The following is a 20,030-nucleotide window of genomic DNA, read 5'->3' on the forward strand; positions in this document are numbered from 1 at the left end:
GACTTTGCTGAAAGCAAAGTCCCACAATAAAAAGATCAAAAAAGGGTAGTGGTTTCTCCCTACTCAAAGAGATAAATGAATATGCTGGTATAAATTGTTACATACCAAGCGATGGACACTGTTTTATAAAGTGCGTAAATCATATCATGAACATAGATATAACAAAAGAATTTCACGATTTCATCAACAGTTTTCAAAAATCAAACAGAAAAGGAGTTATGACATCTGCTAGAATCACTGAATTCAATAAGAAATTTAATACTTATTTTCAAATTTATATGCCTCAAAATAGACCAAAGAAAGTATCCGAGGAATTAGATTGGGTATTGTACTTACATAAATCACATTTCTGTCTCATAAGAAGAAATAAGAAAAGCTTAGGTATTACAGAAATAGAAGATAATTACGATGAAAACGAATGGAGAACTTGTAGAGATGATAATGCAGTAACACAAGTTTCACCTCTAAAACTAAATGTTTTTCCAACAATTCATGATGATTGTTTATACGCATGGGATTACGAAACTTGCAGCGAAAAAGAAACGAATAAAGCAATTCCTTATTCCTGCACTTTAGTTAATTTGGAAAAACTAAGAAAAATGTTGGATGATGTAAATCATCTCTTTCCAGATTTAAAACCAACTGATCCCATTCCAGAAGAATTTTACAATAAACTAATGAATATAGTAAGAATATTTGTAGGAACAGATTGTATCGATCAAATGTTGCAACGATTAGGAGAAGTAGATAAAAAAGATTAACATTAATGTCTCATAACGGTAGCGGTTTTTATAACTGGATCGTGCTTAAAAATGCAAAAAAACTAACACAATGTACACTAGTAACGGGTCGAGTTATTCTATCTCTACCTTTAACTAATTCATTCACCGATGAAGATTTACAGAAAAATGGAAAAGACAAAAACAAATAATTGGCAACTCTAATTATCTGCAAAATATTAATTTCATATGTTCCTATCAACATGAAAAATCTTGTTTGGCGGCATGGGGAAATTCATCTAATCTACCAATGAATTTGAGAAAGATCACTGATATCGATATTGCAAAATACATCGAAGATAATTGGGAATCTTTAAGAGACGAATGGGAACCTTACGCGAAACAAGACACCCTATGTCTTGGAGCATGTTTGATAAAATATAACAAAGTTATGAAAGACGCTGTATTCCAAAATGTTTCTAATAATCTAACGGCTCCATCTTTATCTTTAAAGGGTTGGTATTATTTGTATCATTACCATAAAGAAATGGTTGAAGAATGGTATGAAACTACTAGAATGGTTCCAAAACTTACTGAAAAAGAAAATATAGAAAAAGTTTACTCACACACTCATCCTTTTACAAGACATTTTATCAGACAATCCATTAAAGGAGGAAGAGTTTCTACTGACAGAAAATCATTTACAACAGTTAAAATGGATGAAATTCGTAATGTATTACATAGAACTCGAGAGTAGTAATATATAATTCCTTGTATGGCAAATCTATTCAGAAGGATATAACTACATCGAGATATCTATGGAGTGAAGCAACTTTAAAAGTCAACTTCGATTCACATGTCAAAAAAAAAAAAATTAAATGAGACTCAATACATCGTTGAGATAGAAGAAGAAGAAGAAAAAGAATTTGACTGTACACCTCCTAAATCTAACACCTAGTCTATATTGGGGTCATTCGTATTATCTCACAGTAAAAAAAAAATGAATAATTTTATTCATGTAATAGATGGATTTTACAAGCCGGAAATATATTATACCGAGACTGATAGTTTATACATTTCATATAGCAATTGGGATAAATTAAATGCAGCTGGGTTGGTATCTGAAAATGAATATTGAAAAGGAAAGAATGATTACGGTGATAGGGGAATTATATATGGTTTATATTTAGCGCCAAAAATCAAATAAAATATCATTCTAACTTTCGACGGTATTCTAAAAGAAATGAAAACGTATAAGGGTTACTCTAAGGATAAGATAAGTGTAGAAGATTATAATCAATTAGCTAACGGTTATGATGTGACGAATGAATTTAAGAAAAAATGGGAAAAAAGTTTCGCAAATGGAATAGTTATTCCAAAGGATGATTATAATCAAAAGACGTTATCTGAATCTCGTAAGGAGAAAGCCACCAAATAGTGAAGGAATTATGTATCCTTACAACGACGAAAAAGAATTGAACATGGATGAAAACTACGAATTTGATGATTTCGTTTACCTAACTATTCAAGAAGAGAATGAAGAGTAATTACACAATAAATTTAACTCTTGTTTTAAATGAAGTTGAATTACAATTTCCTCTTTACCAAAATCAATAAACCTATTTTTACCATCTTTGATTTCCAGATTTACATCTTTAATCATAAACGAATACGTTGTTTGAAATGGTTTCTCTATAATTCTATATCCTATCGGTACAGTGAATGTTGGAATGCTGTAAATAATTTGACGTTTGTGCTTATTGGAAAATCAAATTGCAGTAAATATTTATCACATCGATATCATTCTCGATATTAGCTTTGTGTATGTTAATTCCTTATATATTTTTTTTATCAAATTCTAGTAAAGTATTTAATGAATTTTCCACACTGAAATAAACTTGACTCTTTATTTCTCAATATCAATTTTATTTTGTTCAGATTCAAATTACCTTCGAATTCAATATTGTTTCTACCATTTGCTCTTCCCCCATATTCAGATAGGTAATCGTTAATGGCTACATATTAGAGACGTTTCGCAACCTCACGATTACGAATACGATTGTCATTGTTGTGTATGACGTCACAATATTATGCGTACTTCATAATCGGTTAACGTACAGCGCCATTCGTGACGACGTTTGAGAGAGCCTAGAATCGTAAGTAAATATGTACACATATTCCATCTTTTTGTGCAGGTTTATGATAATTTATTCCAAGGTTTGGTAGTTATATGAACACTTCAGATACCGTAGCTCATATTGCTGTCAAAAAATAGTGACTCAACATATTCAGCATATAGAGCGTCTCTACCTGTGATGTCTAACCATATATGTAAGCCTATGTCTGTATCATATATATTAGAATGTCAGAAATAAAAAAAGAATAGAGACTATAGGCCTACTGTGTATGTGCGCGAACGTAGGATAGGCTATATATATAATACATAATAGGCCTATAGGCTTATGAAAATTTGTCACCTACGCTCATTATTCAACAATATTCACCCCGCCTTTGCAAAAAAGCTGGATCCACCCATGATCAGCCTATATGAAGTCTATTGATTTTTTGGGATTTTTCTCATTTCAGAAAATGCCACCTACGAAAAATTCATTTCGTTATAGACCAGCCATAGATATTCTAATGCTGCGGGAGTATCTGGCACAGACGCCATGTTCGATGGTGGGAGCAAAAAAGGGAGAAGCATGGACCGCAATTGTCAGAGTCGTGAATGGGTACATCACAGATACACTGGGAGAACAGATGCAGAGAGTTACAGAGAGGTCATCAAAAGATCGCCTTCGAACATTACTTGATGCTTTTAAAAAAGAGGAAATGGCTTCCCTTAAAGCGTGAGTATTATTTTTAAGAACCGGTAGTAAAATGTATGTTCTGGATTTAAAAAAGTGCTAAGATATATTACACAATAGAAATCGATCTATGTAGGGCTGCAAACTAAATCATTTGTTATTAAAGTTACCTCTACCTAAGTGATCTGGGTTACTGCAATTAGGCAATATTTTTCGGGCTATTGGAAGGGTATTTTTTTTTTAATTTAAATTATTTTTTATTTGCAGCTCGGGCACTGATAGAAGAAGAAGAGGAAAAGAAGTTAGGAGAGAATACAAAGGTGAAAGAAGCAGATAAAAGGAAGGTCGAAGAAGGTCTACAAGTGAGGAATATTGCAGTGGATTCTTTGAAAGGTATTTTATTTTAAAGTGCAGATTGAAATGACAAATTATATTCACATCATCGAAATTGCAACATACTCCTGAAATTCAGATTTCGTGCCGCATGAAAAATATCATGCATTGAATTTAATTTTGTAAGAACAGGTTACATATTCACATTGTGGAGTTTTAATGAAGGTCTAAAAATTAACTTGCCACCATTTTCTCATGCTGTTTAAAAAATATTTATTTTTTCTATAGATAAACCAAATGAAGGGCCTTCTAGTGCTAAAAAGAAAAAGAAGACCTCTACATCAACTGATTATGTTGCCTACCTCAAGGAGAAAAATGATCGGGACTTTGCATTGAGGTCAGAAGAACTCAAGTTGTCCCAGAAACAACTGGATATGGAAATGAAGGAATCTGAGGTCCGAAGAAAAAAAGATGATGCAATTCTTGAAATTTTAATAAAACCAATGAACAAATAAAATATGTACAATTTGTAAAATAAAATTCAAAATGATTCAAACCAGATGCTCAAACAATTTCAATTTCAATTTAGATCACCGCTGTTTAATGCGCCTAATTTCCATCACTGAATTGCTTCAAATCCAAGGTACTGCTCTAAAGAGGGAGGTTCCAAGTTAAAATAACTACCAGTTAGTGATCCATACAAGCATGTATGACAGTTTGTCAGAAGTGTTCCAACTAGAAAATATTTTCCAACTGGTTGTAATAGGATTTTCAGGTTCTTTTTAAAATCGAGGAAAGCAAAGTTTGTTGTAATTTTTTGGAATCCCCACTCTACTGATTCTCTGACAGATGACATGAGGGAATTAAATTCATGTTCAGCATCTGTAAGATTCGCCCCCTTGTATGGGGCTAACAAGTAATTTCTCACAGGGTAGGCAGGGTCTCCATACAGTGCAAACTGGTCTCCGATCTCGTCCGATGTTCAATTCAATTTTCTCCATTAACCGACTTTGTTGCAGCAAAAAACAATCGTGACGCTGGCCTTCCACTGGACCAAACATGTTTCCAATTATTCCATTTGGCAACATGACTGATTGGAACTTCAATGCGTGAATGCGTTTATGTCCATTGCAACTTACCCTCTGGTATCTTGTGAGCCGGCAAATTGGCCGGACCGTGTATGGTGTCGGTGTATATTTGTATATGACGTTGGTCCATTATGGTGGACTATGGCTGCCATAGCCAATAAAATCATTACTTACTTATATTTTGAATAATTTTACTTTTTTAAAGATTATTTTTGAGATATTTTATTCATTCATTTCATTTTCAATTAATTTCTTTTATTTTTTTTTTCTTTATTTTGTAATTTTTTTTTGTTTATTTATTAAAATTTTATAATTTTATTTTATTATATTTTTTGTAATTCTAATTTAATTTTTTTTTTTCATTATTATTTTTATATTTTTTTTTTTTTTTAATTTCTGTTTTTTTTTTTAAATTCTATTTTTAATCTTTTCATTTTGGGAATTTTCCATTAAAAAATTTCTCTATCTAAAAAAAAAATACCCTTTCCCTTCTTTGCCATAAGCCGAGGGCTGCCATAGTGTCTTGTTTATCAAGTCTCTTTTACTCCATTCATTTTCCGCGAGTTGTCTTTCTTTATTTAGTTATTCATGACTATATTTTGTTTCTTGAATGAAATGTTACCACGCAGAAATGATCAATGGAAAAACGATGCCGATTTAAAGCGGTGGCTGACATCGTATGTGGATACAGGGTTGCATCGTAAAGAAATATTAGACTTTGTTGAGGACAGATTTGTTCAATATGCATGGAGTCTTAGATCTCTTGATCGCAGACTGAATTATTTTGGTATAAAATACACTGACCACAGCATTGACTACGAAAGTGTAAAGGAGGCTGTCGAAAAAGAATTATCAGGACCAGGAAAACTTCTGGGATACAGAGCTATGCACCAGAAAATTTTTTTGGATATGCTATTTTGTTTTCTTAATGATGTTTTTTTCTGGGCTGTTCGTATTTATTTTGAAGATCTTGGCCAACATTCACTGGCGTCGGAAGGAATTTTTGAGTAGGGGGGGGAGGGGTGATATCAATTCTATATAGGTAAAAATGACCTTGTCTGACTCCTTTTAGTTTTGAAAAAGTCGTTCCGACGCCCATGACATATAAAGATTAGTAGGCCTACTATAAATAAGCAGTGTAGTAGAAAACATTGAAATAATTATTATAATTACAGATTCACCACTTAAATGTGGACTAAGGGACTTAGTGTATGCAGTCATGGGAGAAATCGATGAAAGTGGTTTGAAAGAAAGAGGTGGAGTTGGAAAACCAAAGCGCCTAAGAAGAGAAAAGAATTTCTTTTCGGAGGTATGAATACAATTTAGAATTGATTGACTACAATTTAATCTATGGTTTTCATGAAAATTTATTAAATTACCAATGTGTTACAAAGTTTCTTGTACATGGGTGTGGATTGGCCAATACATGTATGTGAATGTGTTATAAACAACATATTTCATATTTTAGGGTTCAGATTTCACAATGTCTTTAGATGGCCATGATAATTTGTGTGGCTTTCAAAAGTCAACTTTTCCTTTATGTGTATATGGTGGTCAGGACACTTTCAGTGGTAGAATACAGTTCCTGAGAATATCTACAACTAATAATGATCCAATGGTTATTGGTAGATATTATATGGATTATTTGTTTGAAACAGAAAGTAAGCAATATTTATAAGCTTTAAATTGCAATCCTAATTTCAAAGGAGATATATAATAGTACTAAATTAATTAAAGCACAAGAATTCAGCAAAGTAATATACAAAAAATTGTATTATCATACATGTAAAATTTCTTACTTTGTAGGATTGCCTCTACGATTAAGAGTAGACAGAGGTACAGAGACCGGGGATTTGACAACAATACATTGCTATCTTCTGGATAAAAAACTTGATGATATGGATGTGACAGACTGCATCCTTTATGGTCCTTCAACAGAAAATAAGATTGAAAGATTCTGGAGGGAGTTACATCACAGATTAGAGATCTATTTTAAGAGACAACTTTCTAGTCTTTTAGAAAGTGGTGCATATAATCCATCAAATAAAATTGAGAGGTATCAGTTTCAGTTAGTTTTTGAAATATTAACATCTTCTTAATTAACCATAATAATCTACACTTTGTTCTTATTGTTCAGGAAAGTTAAGCATCTAACATTGCACTAGATATGTAAGAAATCATTTTGTGCATGAAACAGCTGCAAATGTTTGAAATAATTCCTAGGTTAATTGTTTTTTGCTTTCTGCTTTTACAGACAACTGCTTGCTTATATTTACATTCCTGTCATTCAAAAGAAGTTAGATACATTCAAAGATTGTGTGTGGAATAATCACCGATCCAGAAAGAATGACAGAAAAGAATTTCCAACGGGTGTACCCGAGCACATTTACCATTTCCCAGAGAAATATGGTGGAAGAAATTGCGGCTTTCACATGTCAGTGAATGAGCTTGAAGAGGTTTCTGAATTATCAGGTGTTTATCAACAACCAACACCCTACTTTACTGAAGACTTTAAACAAAAATGTTTACTGCACGTAGACAGCAATGAAATAAACTCTTCTGATGCTGATACTGCTTATAAATATTTAAAAGAGCATTTCAAGTAGATTAAATTCAATAACTGTGCACAGATTATGTTCAGATCATTTCAAATCATTGCTTAATAAAGGTCATCAGATTCACCGGTTATAAGTCAAATTTGTTGTTTAAAATTGCATTAATTGTTGTAGCTTTACTAAAAAACAATTTTATTTCATTCTTATTATTTATTACAAGAGTATTTAAACATAAAACAAAATACTGATAGACATTTTTGTACAGCACGGCAAAAACTGTTGTCTTTTTCAAAAGTATTATTTAATATCTAGTCCAATTTCTGAAGTCCCAACATTTCACAATACTTATTGCAAACATGATGTTCAACAAAATAATCTATTGCCATAGATGACAGATTGCCTGAGCAACAATATGTCCTGTATTATTTATATACTTAGCAAATAATCCATCAATGTGCTTTTCCATGGTAATACATTCATCCTTTGCCATTTTTCCAAAAAATACGGGGTTATATGTGAAACAGGGACCATATTCTGGTGGTGAATCGAATTTCAAACTCTGGGCAAAATTAGCAGCCAAGGAATTCATCTGCACCGCTTTTCGTGTGTGGCTTTCTAAAGAGTTAAACATAGTTAGTATGTTGGGAATTTGTTCTGGCAAATATTTCTTTACAACATATTTGGTTGATGTGCAGAGGCCTGAAAGGGACGTTGCATTGTATGCAGCGCGAAAACCACCCTTAGCGAAGCTTTCCTTACATACAGATAATTTCACATCTTTTAAAGGCGTCCATTGCATTTTTGCGATGTCAAATTCTTCCATTTTGATATCTAACACCTCCATTTCAGCAAACTCTGGTTTGATTAATTTTCCCACTTTCAACATTTGAGACTGTGAAATAGATACAGGATACTTAATTTCTGACTTGGTGGAAGAGGAGGGAATACTAATTATACTTTTATTAGTACTACTATTAGAGGTTTCTATACGAAGGCTTGGCTTTTCTCTTTCGTGGATTCTTTTACTATCCGAATCATTAAGAAAGAATCTTACGTGGATGACTTTGTTCAGATTTTTTATTTGGCCAATTTCTGACAGAGAAGGTCTCCCGCCATGACATCGCATCCATGAGTTCTTGAAGATATGTCAAATTCATCAATGCATGCTTCTTTGATGGCTGTTAGTGTCATTTCTCCGTCAATTTTAACCATTGTCAACGGTCCTAATCTCCGGTATTTCTGACATTTTCCTTCAACATTTTAGGATAACCTTTGGACAGTTATGGTTGTACTAGTATCCACCCTTTTTACGCCCTTCCGCCGATTCGTTAAATCCTTTTTCAGATCCACCCACTTTCTTTTATTATTCGACAACCAAAAATAGTCTTGAATAACAAGGAATAATTAAAGAGAGACAACTCGCGGAAAATGAATGGAGTATTAGAGACTTGATAAACAAAACACTATGGCAGCCGAGGCAAAGAAGGGAAAAGGTTTTGTTTTTTTTTGTAAATAGAGAAAATTTTTAATCGAAAATTTCCAAAGTGAAAAGATTAAATTAATAAAATAAAATAAAATAAAATAGAAATTAATAAAAAAAAAAAAAAAAATAATAATGACAAAAAGAAATTAAATTAAAATTACAAAAAAATAATAAAATAAAATTTTAATTAATAAAGGAAAAAAACGAATAAAAGGTACCCGATCCAAGAACATCTAACATGTGAACATTCGAATGGTAATATAGTTAATTTCATGCAAGAAATGCCCAGACAATATGTAGGAGAAACTAAGAATAATTTACGAACTCGCTTTAATGCTCATAGGTCAGACATCAAATTAAAGAAAGACAAGCCTGTTTCTAATCATTTCAACCTCGACGACCATTCAATAGACGATCTCACCCTAATCCCAATTGAGCGTATAGAAATTGACTTGCCCGAAGATGAAACTACCAAATTCCGTCAATCTAGGGAAGCCCATTGGATTGAGACATTGAATACAGCAAGACCTATAGGACTAATTATTCATCATAATGTAGGCATAGCACCCTTTGTTGTCTCGTTTAATACAACCAGCAATCGAGCAAGCAAGATAGTTCATGCCCACTATAAGAGCCTTCAAGAGAAATTCCCCCATGTCTATAAGCAGAAAATGATAGTTGCATATTCAAAAAATAAGAACTTAAATGATAATATTGTTCATAGTAAACTAAAAACAATCAGCACATAACAGATACTAAACATCTCGCCCATAGGGCGAGTTATTTTTCTAATTTCAGATCAGAATAAGAACAGATGAAAACTCAATATCAAGACCCTTAATCCTAATTTCTAAATAAAGTGTCTGCTCCACCCTAGGCCTGTACATTCGGGAGAATCAAACCCTCCCTTCCCCGAAATCTATCTAAATCAGCATCATTTGCAACATTTCTTACCGGTTCTTTTAAAACACTTCCATCGCCAACATCGGGTATCCAACCTGAGACTGAATCGAAATCTTTAGGATATAAAACTGTTTTCAACATTGTGTCGAATTCCCCAGGGTGTTTGATTGTTTCTATCGGATTTGAACCAGCTTCCAAAACCATCTCGCTAAATAAAGATGGAAAGAAATTGTTTTCTAACGTTGTATTAGTTTGTGGTACTTGATTCTGAGTTCCATCTTTAATTTTGAAATCGCATCTGAAATAAGCATCGGAAAGAAGCAACCAATTCGATAATGAATTTATTTCGAAGGTAATTCTACCACCATCATTCAATTGGGATTTAGAACCAACAGTCGGTGAGATGATAATATAATCCTCTTTTTTCTTGTTAAATGAATAACGAATCGGATCGTATAATCTAAAGATTGGATCTAGTATTTTATTTGCCATTTTTAAGGTTTAAAATTTGAGTAGAAATTTTCCAAAAAAGAGTTATCCCCCTTCTACATTATTTTAATATGCTTTTTTTTGATGGAATGTAGGAAATTGATTGAAGGTCTTTTTTAAGTGTAAGAATTTATGAAATGTAGGATGTTTTGCTGTAAGAATTTGTGAAATATAGGGAATTTAGGTCTTTTTTTTTGGGAGTTCATAGATTGGTTGCTTTTTTCCCATGAAATGAAATGGAATGTGGAAAAATGCGACCAATCTATGAGCTCATATACTACTAACGCGTTCAAATTTTTGCTTGTAAACACTCTAGAAGGGACAATTCTTGACGGATTTTGGCGAAACTTGCTGTGAGTGTTCGCAGTCACCCAAGGATGAACCCTATTGAAAATCAGAAAAATATTGAGTATGAGTTATTGCCCTTATTCTTGAAAACACGTTCAATTTATGGCTTGTAAACACTCTAGAAGGCACAATTCTAGACGGATTTTTGACGAAATTTGGCTTGAGTGTTTATTATCACCCAAGGATAAAGCGTATTGAAAATCAGAAAAATACAAAATATTTAGTATGAGTTATTGCCCTTGAAAACTCGTTTAATTTGTAGCTCGTAAAAACTCTAGAAGGCATGATTCTTGCCAGATTTTGACAAAACTTGGTTTTATTATTCAGAAGAAGATTGAATATTTGTCTTCTAGAGTTTAAAATTGAACATGTTTTCGAGAGGGCAATAACTCATACTCAATATTATTCAGTATCAACCAAAAGAGTTCAAAAGAAGTGTATGACTCAAAGTTGAATATTTCATACTGGTGATTGTTACTGTACTGCTAAATATCTTTATTCAAAATCAAAGCTGCCAGTGGGCGTATATAAAGTTTTCAAACACTTGTTTCTTTCATTGAGTAAATTGAGATATTGGTTTCAGTGTGTTCTTTGCAGTAGAACAACATCGCCCCATTTTGTACATTCAAGTTTTTGGGGTTCACAAAATTGGGATAGAACTAAGTCACTTTTGAGCTGACACTTGCTCCCGTTAACTGAGAGATTTTTGCGTTATTCTGGGGCTGTATAGCAAAACCCCAACCCCAGATTATTAAATCCAGCAACACGCTACATATAGGGTTTTATTGGTGGCAGAGGTGGGATAAGTGTTATCTCAATTCTCAAATTCTGTGTTGTGTCCATCTGATAACCAGCGAGTTATTCCATTTCATTTCATGGGAAAAATCCAAACAATCTATGAACTCCCGAAAAAACAAGACCTAAATTCCCTACATTTCATAAATTCTCTACATTTCATAAATTCTTACAGCAAAAGACCTAAATTCCCTACATTTCATACACTAAAAACACCTTCAATCAATTTCCTACATTCCATCAAAAAAAGCATATTAAAAATACCCTTATATAAAATAACATAACATTTTTAGTAGAAGGGAGATAACTCTTTTTGGATAAAAACAGACTAAATTAATTCATTTAAAAATAGGATGAGTTTAATTCTAAAACACGAACAACACAGATTCGAAGATTATTCGGGCGACGGTATCTTTTCTTCATTATTTTCTCTAGGTAAAACAATAATTCCAAAAGTAGCTAGCTTTGTTTCAAAAAACAAATCACTCATTTCACGCGGAGCGAAAGCCATCGGCTCAATCACGGAAGCTGGAAAGAGTATAAGCGATACAGTGAAACAATCTGACGAGTTGAAAGAATTAGAGCTAATAAGAGAACTTCGAAACAGGAGATTAGAAGAAAGGAAAGGAAAAGGTTTTAAAGTTATAGGATAAAAATGATTGTCGCTCACGCTCCAAAAACTTATTTCGGTTCAGGAGATATACAAAAATCATTCGGTTCTCATCCTGGATTTCCATGGGCGAAATATCCCGGAGAAAAACATCTTCCCGGTCACAATTACACAGGTCCAGGCACAAGGTTAGATCTGCGATTAGACGAAAACGATAAACCCAAACCAGGGGAAGAACCAGTCAATAGAGTTGACGCCACTGCGCTTAAACATGATATTTTATACAGAAACAAAGACATAAAGTTTAGACACGAAGCAGACAAACAAATGATAATCGAACTTGAAAATATTCCAAATCCAACTTTCAAAGAGAGAATGGAAAGAGCATTAATCATTAAACTGTTGAAAGCAAAGATGAAATTAGGTTTGGATTAGCGGATGAAATTCATAAAGAATTTAGAAAAACTAAAAACTTTTTAAAAGTCAAAGTGTTTGAAAAAGATGAAATATGGTCAGCCGATTTAATTCATATGCCAGTCGAAAGAGGATTTAAATATTGCTTAACAGTTATAGATTTATATACGAGATATGTATGGGTAATTCCTTTGAAAAACAAAACGGGATTATCAGTCAAACACGCATTTGAAACGATTATGAAACAATCTAACCGTCATCCAAAAAAACTATGGGTAGATAAAGGAAGTGAATTTTATAACAAAAATATGAAATCTCTGGGATTACCAGAGAGAAATAACCATTCCTCGACACTTGAAAAAGGATAATATTTCGAAAACCGGTTCGTGTCAATTGTGTAAGTTTTTGTTTTACTTGTTATAATTTTTCACATCATTGTTAGCGTTATTTATCACCTAAATATATATTTTTGCATTTTTCATCATAACTTTCATCTTAGTTTATATATCCCCAAAGCCAGTTTGACTTATTTGCATAATTTGATCCCAACATTTTCACGCTAGCATATACAGTTTCCTCCTGTTACATCCGCTGTACATTCCCTTCTAACCCCAACTACAACAACCACTGGCAAGAAGCCAGACATAGAAACACTAATCGTCAACCAAACCAATATCACGTACCCTACAACGGCCCTGTCTTCCATCGACCTCTACCACCTACCAATCGCCGACCACCAACCAACCCATCCAGCTATATCCCACACCATCGCCGACCTACCTACAACACAGCCTACCAATCAAGAGGTAACCATCGACCTGACCAACAACAGAAAAGACTACCAGCCCACCGACGCCAACCAGTCCCCACTCATAAGGAGGAAGAACCCTTTGTGAAGGTGTTCTTCCAAGTTTTGCAGTCCCTCCATCATTTGGCAATCCTTACCCTTCAACAGCAAGGCCAACCAGCGTTTACCTTCAAACGCAAAGTCTCTGAGTTGGATAGTTTTATCCGTCCAGCAATGAAAACATCAGCTGTCGACGCGAATATTAGATCCCTCATTCGGACATGGCTCTATAAGGTTACGCAAGTCCTGATCGACCATTACCAAACCACACTTCAAGAGAAGCTGACCACCATTCGTACCAAGTCTTTATCATCACCTGCCGTCGACCGCATCGTTTCTCATGCCCTGTCCTGGGCCCGTCGCTCCTATGGGAAACGTCTCACTCAAGCTCTAATCTCCAAATTCTACCAAACAATCAACGAAACAAAAACCAGGGTAACCATATCTCTACCAACTGAAATGGACACTACACCTGCACCATCTAGAGCCACCACGCTGCCGAACCAAACCCCTAAACGAGCCCGAAGTTCACCTACTCCTAGTCCAGCAGACATAGGTAAACGCTCTCGTAGAGAGGGCACACCCCTTCTCTTTTCACTTTCAGACTCGTCTTCCCCTTCCACACCATCTGAATCTTCACCACGTGATCCAGGATCCGCCAACCTTTCTTCCTTCTGTGCGTTTTTGGACCAGCAAACCACCCCTCAGTCTCCATCCAAGTCGAGACGTGTATCCAGACCTTCCCCCCCCCTCGAACGAGATCCCAGTCCGTTCCCAATGCTACAATTCTAACATCTACCAAACCAGTACCAATCACACCGTCGACGACCATTATATCCGCTACCAAACCGTATTATCACCAAACCAAGGACAAATCATTATGGAAGCTACCTGCTCTAATGAAATCTACCTTAATAATTGGATCATCTAACCTAAATCGAATTACCAAAACCAGTTCAGACACCGAAATACATTCTTACCCCGGTGCCCAAATCCATCACATACAGTCAATCCTGGAATCATACGACCATGATCCCAAACCTACTACCATTATTCTTCATGTAGGCCTCAACAACCGTGATCAGCTACCAAAGACCTCCTTCAACCAAGCCCGGAAATTAGTCGCCACAGCCAACAAAACCTTCCCAAACTCCAAGATCCTCTTCACATGTATACCCATTTCAGATAAAATCTCGAAGAAAGCACAACAGAACCTCAGCACTCTCAACAACATGATGATGGAGTCCAGTATCAACAGCGCAACAATCTTACCACCCTACGAAGAAGAATTCGAACCAGTTGATAATCTTCATTGGTCTCCAGAAACAGCATCTATTTGTTTTGGATACACCAGCTTCAAGCATCGAGTAAGTCTTTAAACTAATTACTGGGGATAAAAATACTGAGAGGCCACCGCTAGGCCAAACTGTAGTTAACTTGAGCCGCAAAATTCTCACACCCCTTCAGCATTCAATCTTAGACCGTGGACTTAAGTTTATTCCCACACCAAAGATAGCTAACTTGAATTATCTCCGACCATCCATTGAACGATTTCAACGACATCTTAGCTGCACATATATTTTTTCAGGCCGCCATCCATCCTGAAATATTGAAAGCATTTGCGAGTATGAATAGCCAAACAGTGAACCTTTCCATAACACACACGTGTGGAACGTGAAGCGTTAAACTTACTTAAGAAAGACGATAGCATTGTTATTAAAAAGAGTGACAAAGGTTCATGTTGTGTCATTCTGAATAGGGAGGATTACGTTTCAGAAGCAGAGAATCAACTGAATAATCCTAAACATTATGCCATTTTACCGACACCAATTTTCAAAGAAACTGCTAACATGATTAACAATATTCTTGCCGATTTAGTCAAAACTAGTTATCTCAAACAGAAACAATATGACTATCTGTCTGCCAAACCTGATTGTCGCGAGAGACATCTGTACACTTTGCCTAAAATCCATAAGAATCCAACCAAGGAGTGGTTTATCTCGAATAAAATCCCTAAAGGCCGCCTGATTATATCTGACTGTGGTAGTGAGTCATATGCAGTGTCAGAATACATTGATCATTTCTTACTACCTCTAGCATGCCAACATCGCGCCTACCTTAAAGACACAACCGATTTTGTCAATAAAATAAAAAATCTTTGAGTTCCCTCTAATGCTATTTTAATTTCTATCGACGTTTTTTTTCTATGTATACCAATATCGATAACACTACTGGTTTAACGGCAGTTCGTAAAGCTTTTAATAGAAACCCAGATCCAAACAGACTCGACGATGCAATTCTACAGCTTTTAGAGATTTGTCTTAGTCGAAACGATTTCACATTTAATGGTCAAACATATTTACAAACTTCAGGGACAGTAATGGGCAAACGATTCCCCCCTTCGTACGCAAACCTTTTCATGGCAGAGTGGAAACGTGAGGTGTTGTCCCTCTGTCCATTTGACCCACTTTTTTACGGACGCTTTTTGGATGACATTTTTATGGTTTGGACTTATTCTATCGAACAGTTTTGGGAATTCTTTGAAATTCTCAACAACCACCATCCTTCTATCAAACTAACCGCAAACGTGAGCGCCAAAAGCATAGACTTTCTCGATACCATAGTCTTTAAGGGGGATTCCATAGCAGAAACAAATAAACTGGATATTAAAGTGTATTTCAAAGAAACTGATACTCATCAACTCTTGCACAAGAGCTCCTTTCACCCAAAACATACCTTTTCTGGTATAATTAAGTCACAAGTTTTACGATTTCATCGAATTTGTACAAGATCTTCTGATTTCAACCAAGCCTGTACGATTGTTTGTCCAGTAGATGCAAAACATGTCCCTTTATATCAGAAACTCATTATTTTGTAAGCAACTCTACGAAAAAAAGGTACCCGATCCAGGAACATCTAACATGTGAACATTCGAATGTAATATATTTAATTTCATGCAAGAAATGCCCCAAACAATATGTAGGAGAAACTAAGAATAATTTACGAACTCGCTTTAATGCTCATAGGTCAGACATCAAATTAAAGAAAGACAAGCCTGTTTCTAATCATTTCAACCTCGACGACCATTCAATAGACGATCTCACCCTAATCCCAATTGAGCGTATAGAAATTGACTTGCCCGAAGATGAAACTACCAAATTCCGTCAATCTAGGGAGGCCCATTGGATTGAGACATTGAATACAGCAAGACCTATAGGACTAAATATTCATCATAATGTAGGCATAGCACCCTTTGTTGTCCCGTTTAATACAACCAGCAATCGAGCAAGCAAGATAGTTCATGCCCACTATAAGAGCCTTCAAGAGAAATTCCCCCATGTCTATAAGCAGAAAATGATAGTTGCATATTCAAAAAATAAGAACTTAAATGATAATATTGTTCATAGTAAACTAAAAACAATCAGTACATAACAGATACTATACTTCTCGCCCATCGGGCAAGTTATTTTTTCTAATTTCAGATCAGAATAAGAACAGAAGAAAACCCAATATCAAGACCCGTAATCCTAATTTCTAAATAAAGTGTCTGCTCCACCCTAGGCCTGTACATTTGGGAGAATCAAACCCTCCCTTCCCCGAAATCTAACTATTTACAAAATATATCTTTCACTTGTTCATTTAAACATCAAAGCACTAGTTTGGCGGCCTGGGGAAATTCATCTAATCTACCGATGAATTTGAGATAGATCATCGATGTTAATATTGCAAAATTCACCAAAGAAACCTGGGAATCTTTAAGACCCGAATGGGAATCTTACGCTAAAAGAGATACATTGTGTCTCGGAGCTTGTTTGATAAAATACAATCAAGCCATGAAAAAAACTGTCTTCCAAAACGTTTCCAATAATCTAACGGCTCCTTCTTTATCTTTAAAGGGTTGGTATTATTTATATCATTACATTAAAGAAATGGTTGAAGAAGAATGGTATGAAACTACTAGAATGGTTCCCAAACATACGGAAAAACAAAACGTAGAAAAAGTTTACTCGCATACTCAACCTTTTAAAAGATATGTTATCAGACAAAGTATTAAAGGAGGAAGAGTTTCGGCAAATCGAAAATCATTTGAAACGGATAAAATGAATGAGATCTGCGCCATATTAAAAGAATACAATGAAAATGACACTGAAGGAATAATAGATTTATTCAAAGAATACAGTGTTAACCCAAAAGATAAAACGGAAGTTCACGCTAAACTCAAAGAACTGGACTATTCTAAACTGATGGCATTTGACGCTAATGGGTTGTACGCTTCCGCCATGACAGAAGGTGAATATCCTAAAGCGGAAAGTGCAAGAGCGTTTCTACCAGAAGAAGAAAAAGAATTTGTAAAACTCTTCAATAAACAAAAATTCAGACCTAGAACTGCTATTTTAAAAGTCTGGTTTGAATATCCCAAAAACATGTTCTTTCAACCCATACCAGCTAAAGATAAAATAACTTTTACGAATAGAATAGGTCAGAAGGAAACTGGGAGTAAAATCAGGTTCAGAAATGGTTTCTGTCACGACGTTTTAACATCGGTTGATATTCAAGAAATAGTGAAATCCGGTGGTAAAATTATTAGAATATTAGATGGTATAGTTTACGAAGAAAATTTTAAAACTCCACCATACAGAGATTATATTTTAATTTTGAAGGAATTAAGGAATAAATACAAAAAAGAAGGAGATATGGTTGCTAGTAATTGCATGAAATTATTAGGTAATTCCTTATACGGTAAAACTATTCAGAAGGATATAAATACATCGGGACATCTATGGAGTGAAGCGACTTTTAAAGCCAACTTCGATTCACACGTCAACAGCTATGAAAAAGTAAATGAGACCCAATATATCGTTCAGATTAATGACGAAGTAAAAGAGTTTGTTCCTCCAAAGGATTTTACTAGATTAACACCCACTCATTTAGGTGCATTTATATTATCTCACAGTAAAAAAATAATGAACGATTTCATTCACGTAATAGATGGATTTTATAAGCCGGAAATATCCTATACAGATAGTTTATACATTTCGTCTAGAGATTGGGATAAATTAAATGAAGCTGGGTTGGTGTCTGAAAACGAATATAGCAAAGGGAAGAATGATTACGGTGATGGTGGAATCATATTTGGTTTATATTTAGCGCCAAAAGTAAAATACAATATCATTCTAACTTCCGATGGTGTTTTAAAAGAAAAGAAAACGTTTAAGGGTTACTCTAACTATAAGATTAAGGTAGAAGACTACATTCAATTAGCTAGTGGACATGACGTAACGAATGAATTTGATAAACCTTGGGTAAAAAGTTTTACTGATGGAATAGTTATTCCCATTGAAAAACAAAAGAAAGTTTTCAGAAGTTATCTAAATCTCGTTAAGAGAAAAGCACCAAACGGTGAAGGAATTATGTATCCTTACAACAATAAAGATGAGATGTGTTTGGATGATGATTATGTATTTGATGATTTTGATTATTTTACAAATGAATCTATCAGAATGAATCTAATGATGATCCATCAGAATGAATTTAGTTTTTTTTGTTTTAAATGAAGTTGAATAACAATTTCCTCGTTACCAAAATCTATAAACCTATTTTTACCATCTTTGATTTCAATATTTATATCTTTAATCATAAAGGAATTAAGTGGTAAATACGTCGTTTGAAATGGTTTCTCTATAATTCTATATCCTATCGGTACAGTGAATGTTGGAAGACTGTAAATAATCTGTCGTTTGTATTTATTGAAAAATCCACTGTTTATTAAATTGCAATGTATATTTATCACATCGATATCATTCTCGATATTAGCTTTGTGTGGTGCTAAAGTGGATTGGGTGTATATTTTTTTTATCAAGTAAAGTATTCAATGAATTTTCTACATTGAAATCAACTTGACAATTATTTCTTAATATCAATTGTATTTTGTTTAGATTCAAATTACCTTCGAATTCGATATTGTTTTTACCGCTCACGCTTCCTGCGTATTCAGATAAGTATTCGTTAATGGCTATGTATTCATAGCTTCCTGGTAGTAAACGTATGCTTTTGAATGTAACTCCATTCAGTAACTCCATTCAGCTGTTGATATTTTTATTTGGTTATTTTTTTCGTTGATATTTCTAATGGAATTGTAAACAGAGAAATACTTTAATCCCAATTCATATTCTTGATTGCGATCGAGTTCGTACTCATAATCTAGAGATAATTTAATGTCTGATTTATTCGAGGTGATGACGAATAGTTGTTCTTTATTTGACATTTTTAATCACGCTTTTATAATCATTTTTATCTATGATACCTTTCTCTAGGAGTCTTTTTAATATACAATTTACTTCATTATATTGTTTGTGCGATCGATGTCCTTCCTTCATGGCCGCTAATATTACTCGTAATCTATTAAGTAGTTCCTCGTTGTTGTCGGTTAAAAACGTTATACCTTCTCCAGATACCATATCTTCGAATTCGTCTATTTCTTGTATGATTGGTGGATAATCTTCTGCATAATCATCTGATTCCTCTTCATCAGGAATAACTTTATTCAAATATGTTTCAACTGTTTTTAATCTTCTTGTTTCGGGTCCCGACTTTCTGATTGCATGTAGAAATTTTGAGTATGCTAGTAAATCCTTGTAA

General features: G+C 34.3%; 5 protein-coding genes across 5 annotated transcripts; 4 read left to right on the forward strand and 1 right to left on the reverse strand.

Moving 5' to 3' along the window:
• Positions 1–146: 146 nt before the first annotated feature.
• Positions 147–1,476, forward strand: LOTGIDRAFT_175036 (hypothetical protein; the record flags this gene model as incomplete). Its single annotated transcript, XM_009055143.1, has 2 exons — positions 147–743; positions 1,234–1,476. 2 exons carry the CDS (start codon positions 147–149, stop codon positions 1,474–1,476), a joined length of 840 nt encoding a protein of 279 aa, XP_009053391.1.
• Positions 1,477–1,962: 486 nt separating this feature from the next.
• LOTGIDRAFT_175037 (hypothetical protein) lies at positions 1,963–4,374 on the forward strand (the record flags this gene model as incomplete). The annotated part of the gene is made up of 3 exons (XM_009055144.1): positions 1,963–2,134; positions 3,794–3,919; positions 4,148–4,374. 3 exons carry the CDS (start codon positions 1,963–1,965, stop codon positions 4,372–4,374), a joined length of 525 nt encoding a protein of 174 aa, XP_009053392.1.
• Positions 4,375–6,166: 1,792 nt separating this feature from the next.
• LOTGIDRAFT_175038 (hypothetical protein) lies at positions 6,167–7,553 on the forward strand (the record flags this gene model as incomplete). Its single annotated transcript, XM_009055145.1, has 4 exons — positions 6,167–6,256; positions 6,416–6,608; positions 6,754–7,003; positions 7,202–7,553. The coding sequence occupies 4 exons, from the start codon at positions 6,167–6,169 to the stop codon at positions 7,551–7,553; spliced, it is 885 nt and encodes a 294-aa protein (XP_009053393.1).
• Positions 7,554–7,878: 325 nt separating this feature from the next.
• On the reverse strand, positions 7,879–10,380 carry LOTGIDRAFT_175039 (hypothetical protein; the record flags this gene model as incomplete). Its single annotated transcript, XM_009055146.1, has 2 exons — positions 7,879–8,394; positions 9,940–10,380. 2 exons carry the CDS (start codon positions 10,378–10,380, stop codon positions 7,879–7,881), a joined length of 957 nt encoding a protein of 318 aa, XP_009053394.1.
• A 1,795-nt stretch (positions 10,381–12,175) lies between these two features.
• LOTGIDRAFT_175040 (hypothetical protein) lies at positions 12,176–18,946 on the forward strand (the record flags this gene model as incomplete). The annotated part of the gene is made up of 4 exons (XM_009055147.1): positions 12,176–12,554; positions 13,108–13,947; positions 14,577–14,758; positions 17,288–18,946. 4 exons carry the CDS (start codon positions 12,176–12,178, stop codon positions 18,944–18,946), a joined length of 3,060 nt encoding a protein of 1,019 aa, XP_009053395.1.
• Positions 18,947–20,030: the final 1,084 nt, after the last annotated feature.

Source organism: Lottia gigantea, assembly GCF_000327385.1.
Source record: "Lottia gigantea unplaced genomic scaffold LOTGIsca_234, whole genome shotgun sequence".
NCBI lineage: Eukaryota > Metazoa > Mollusca > Gastropoda > Lottiidae > Lottia > Lottia gigantea.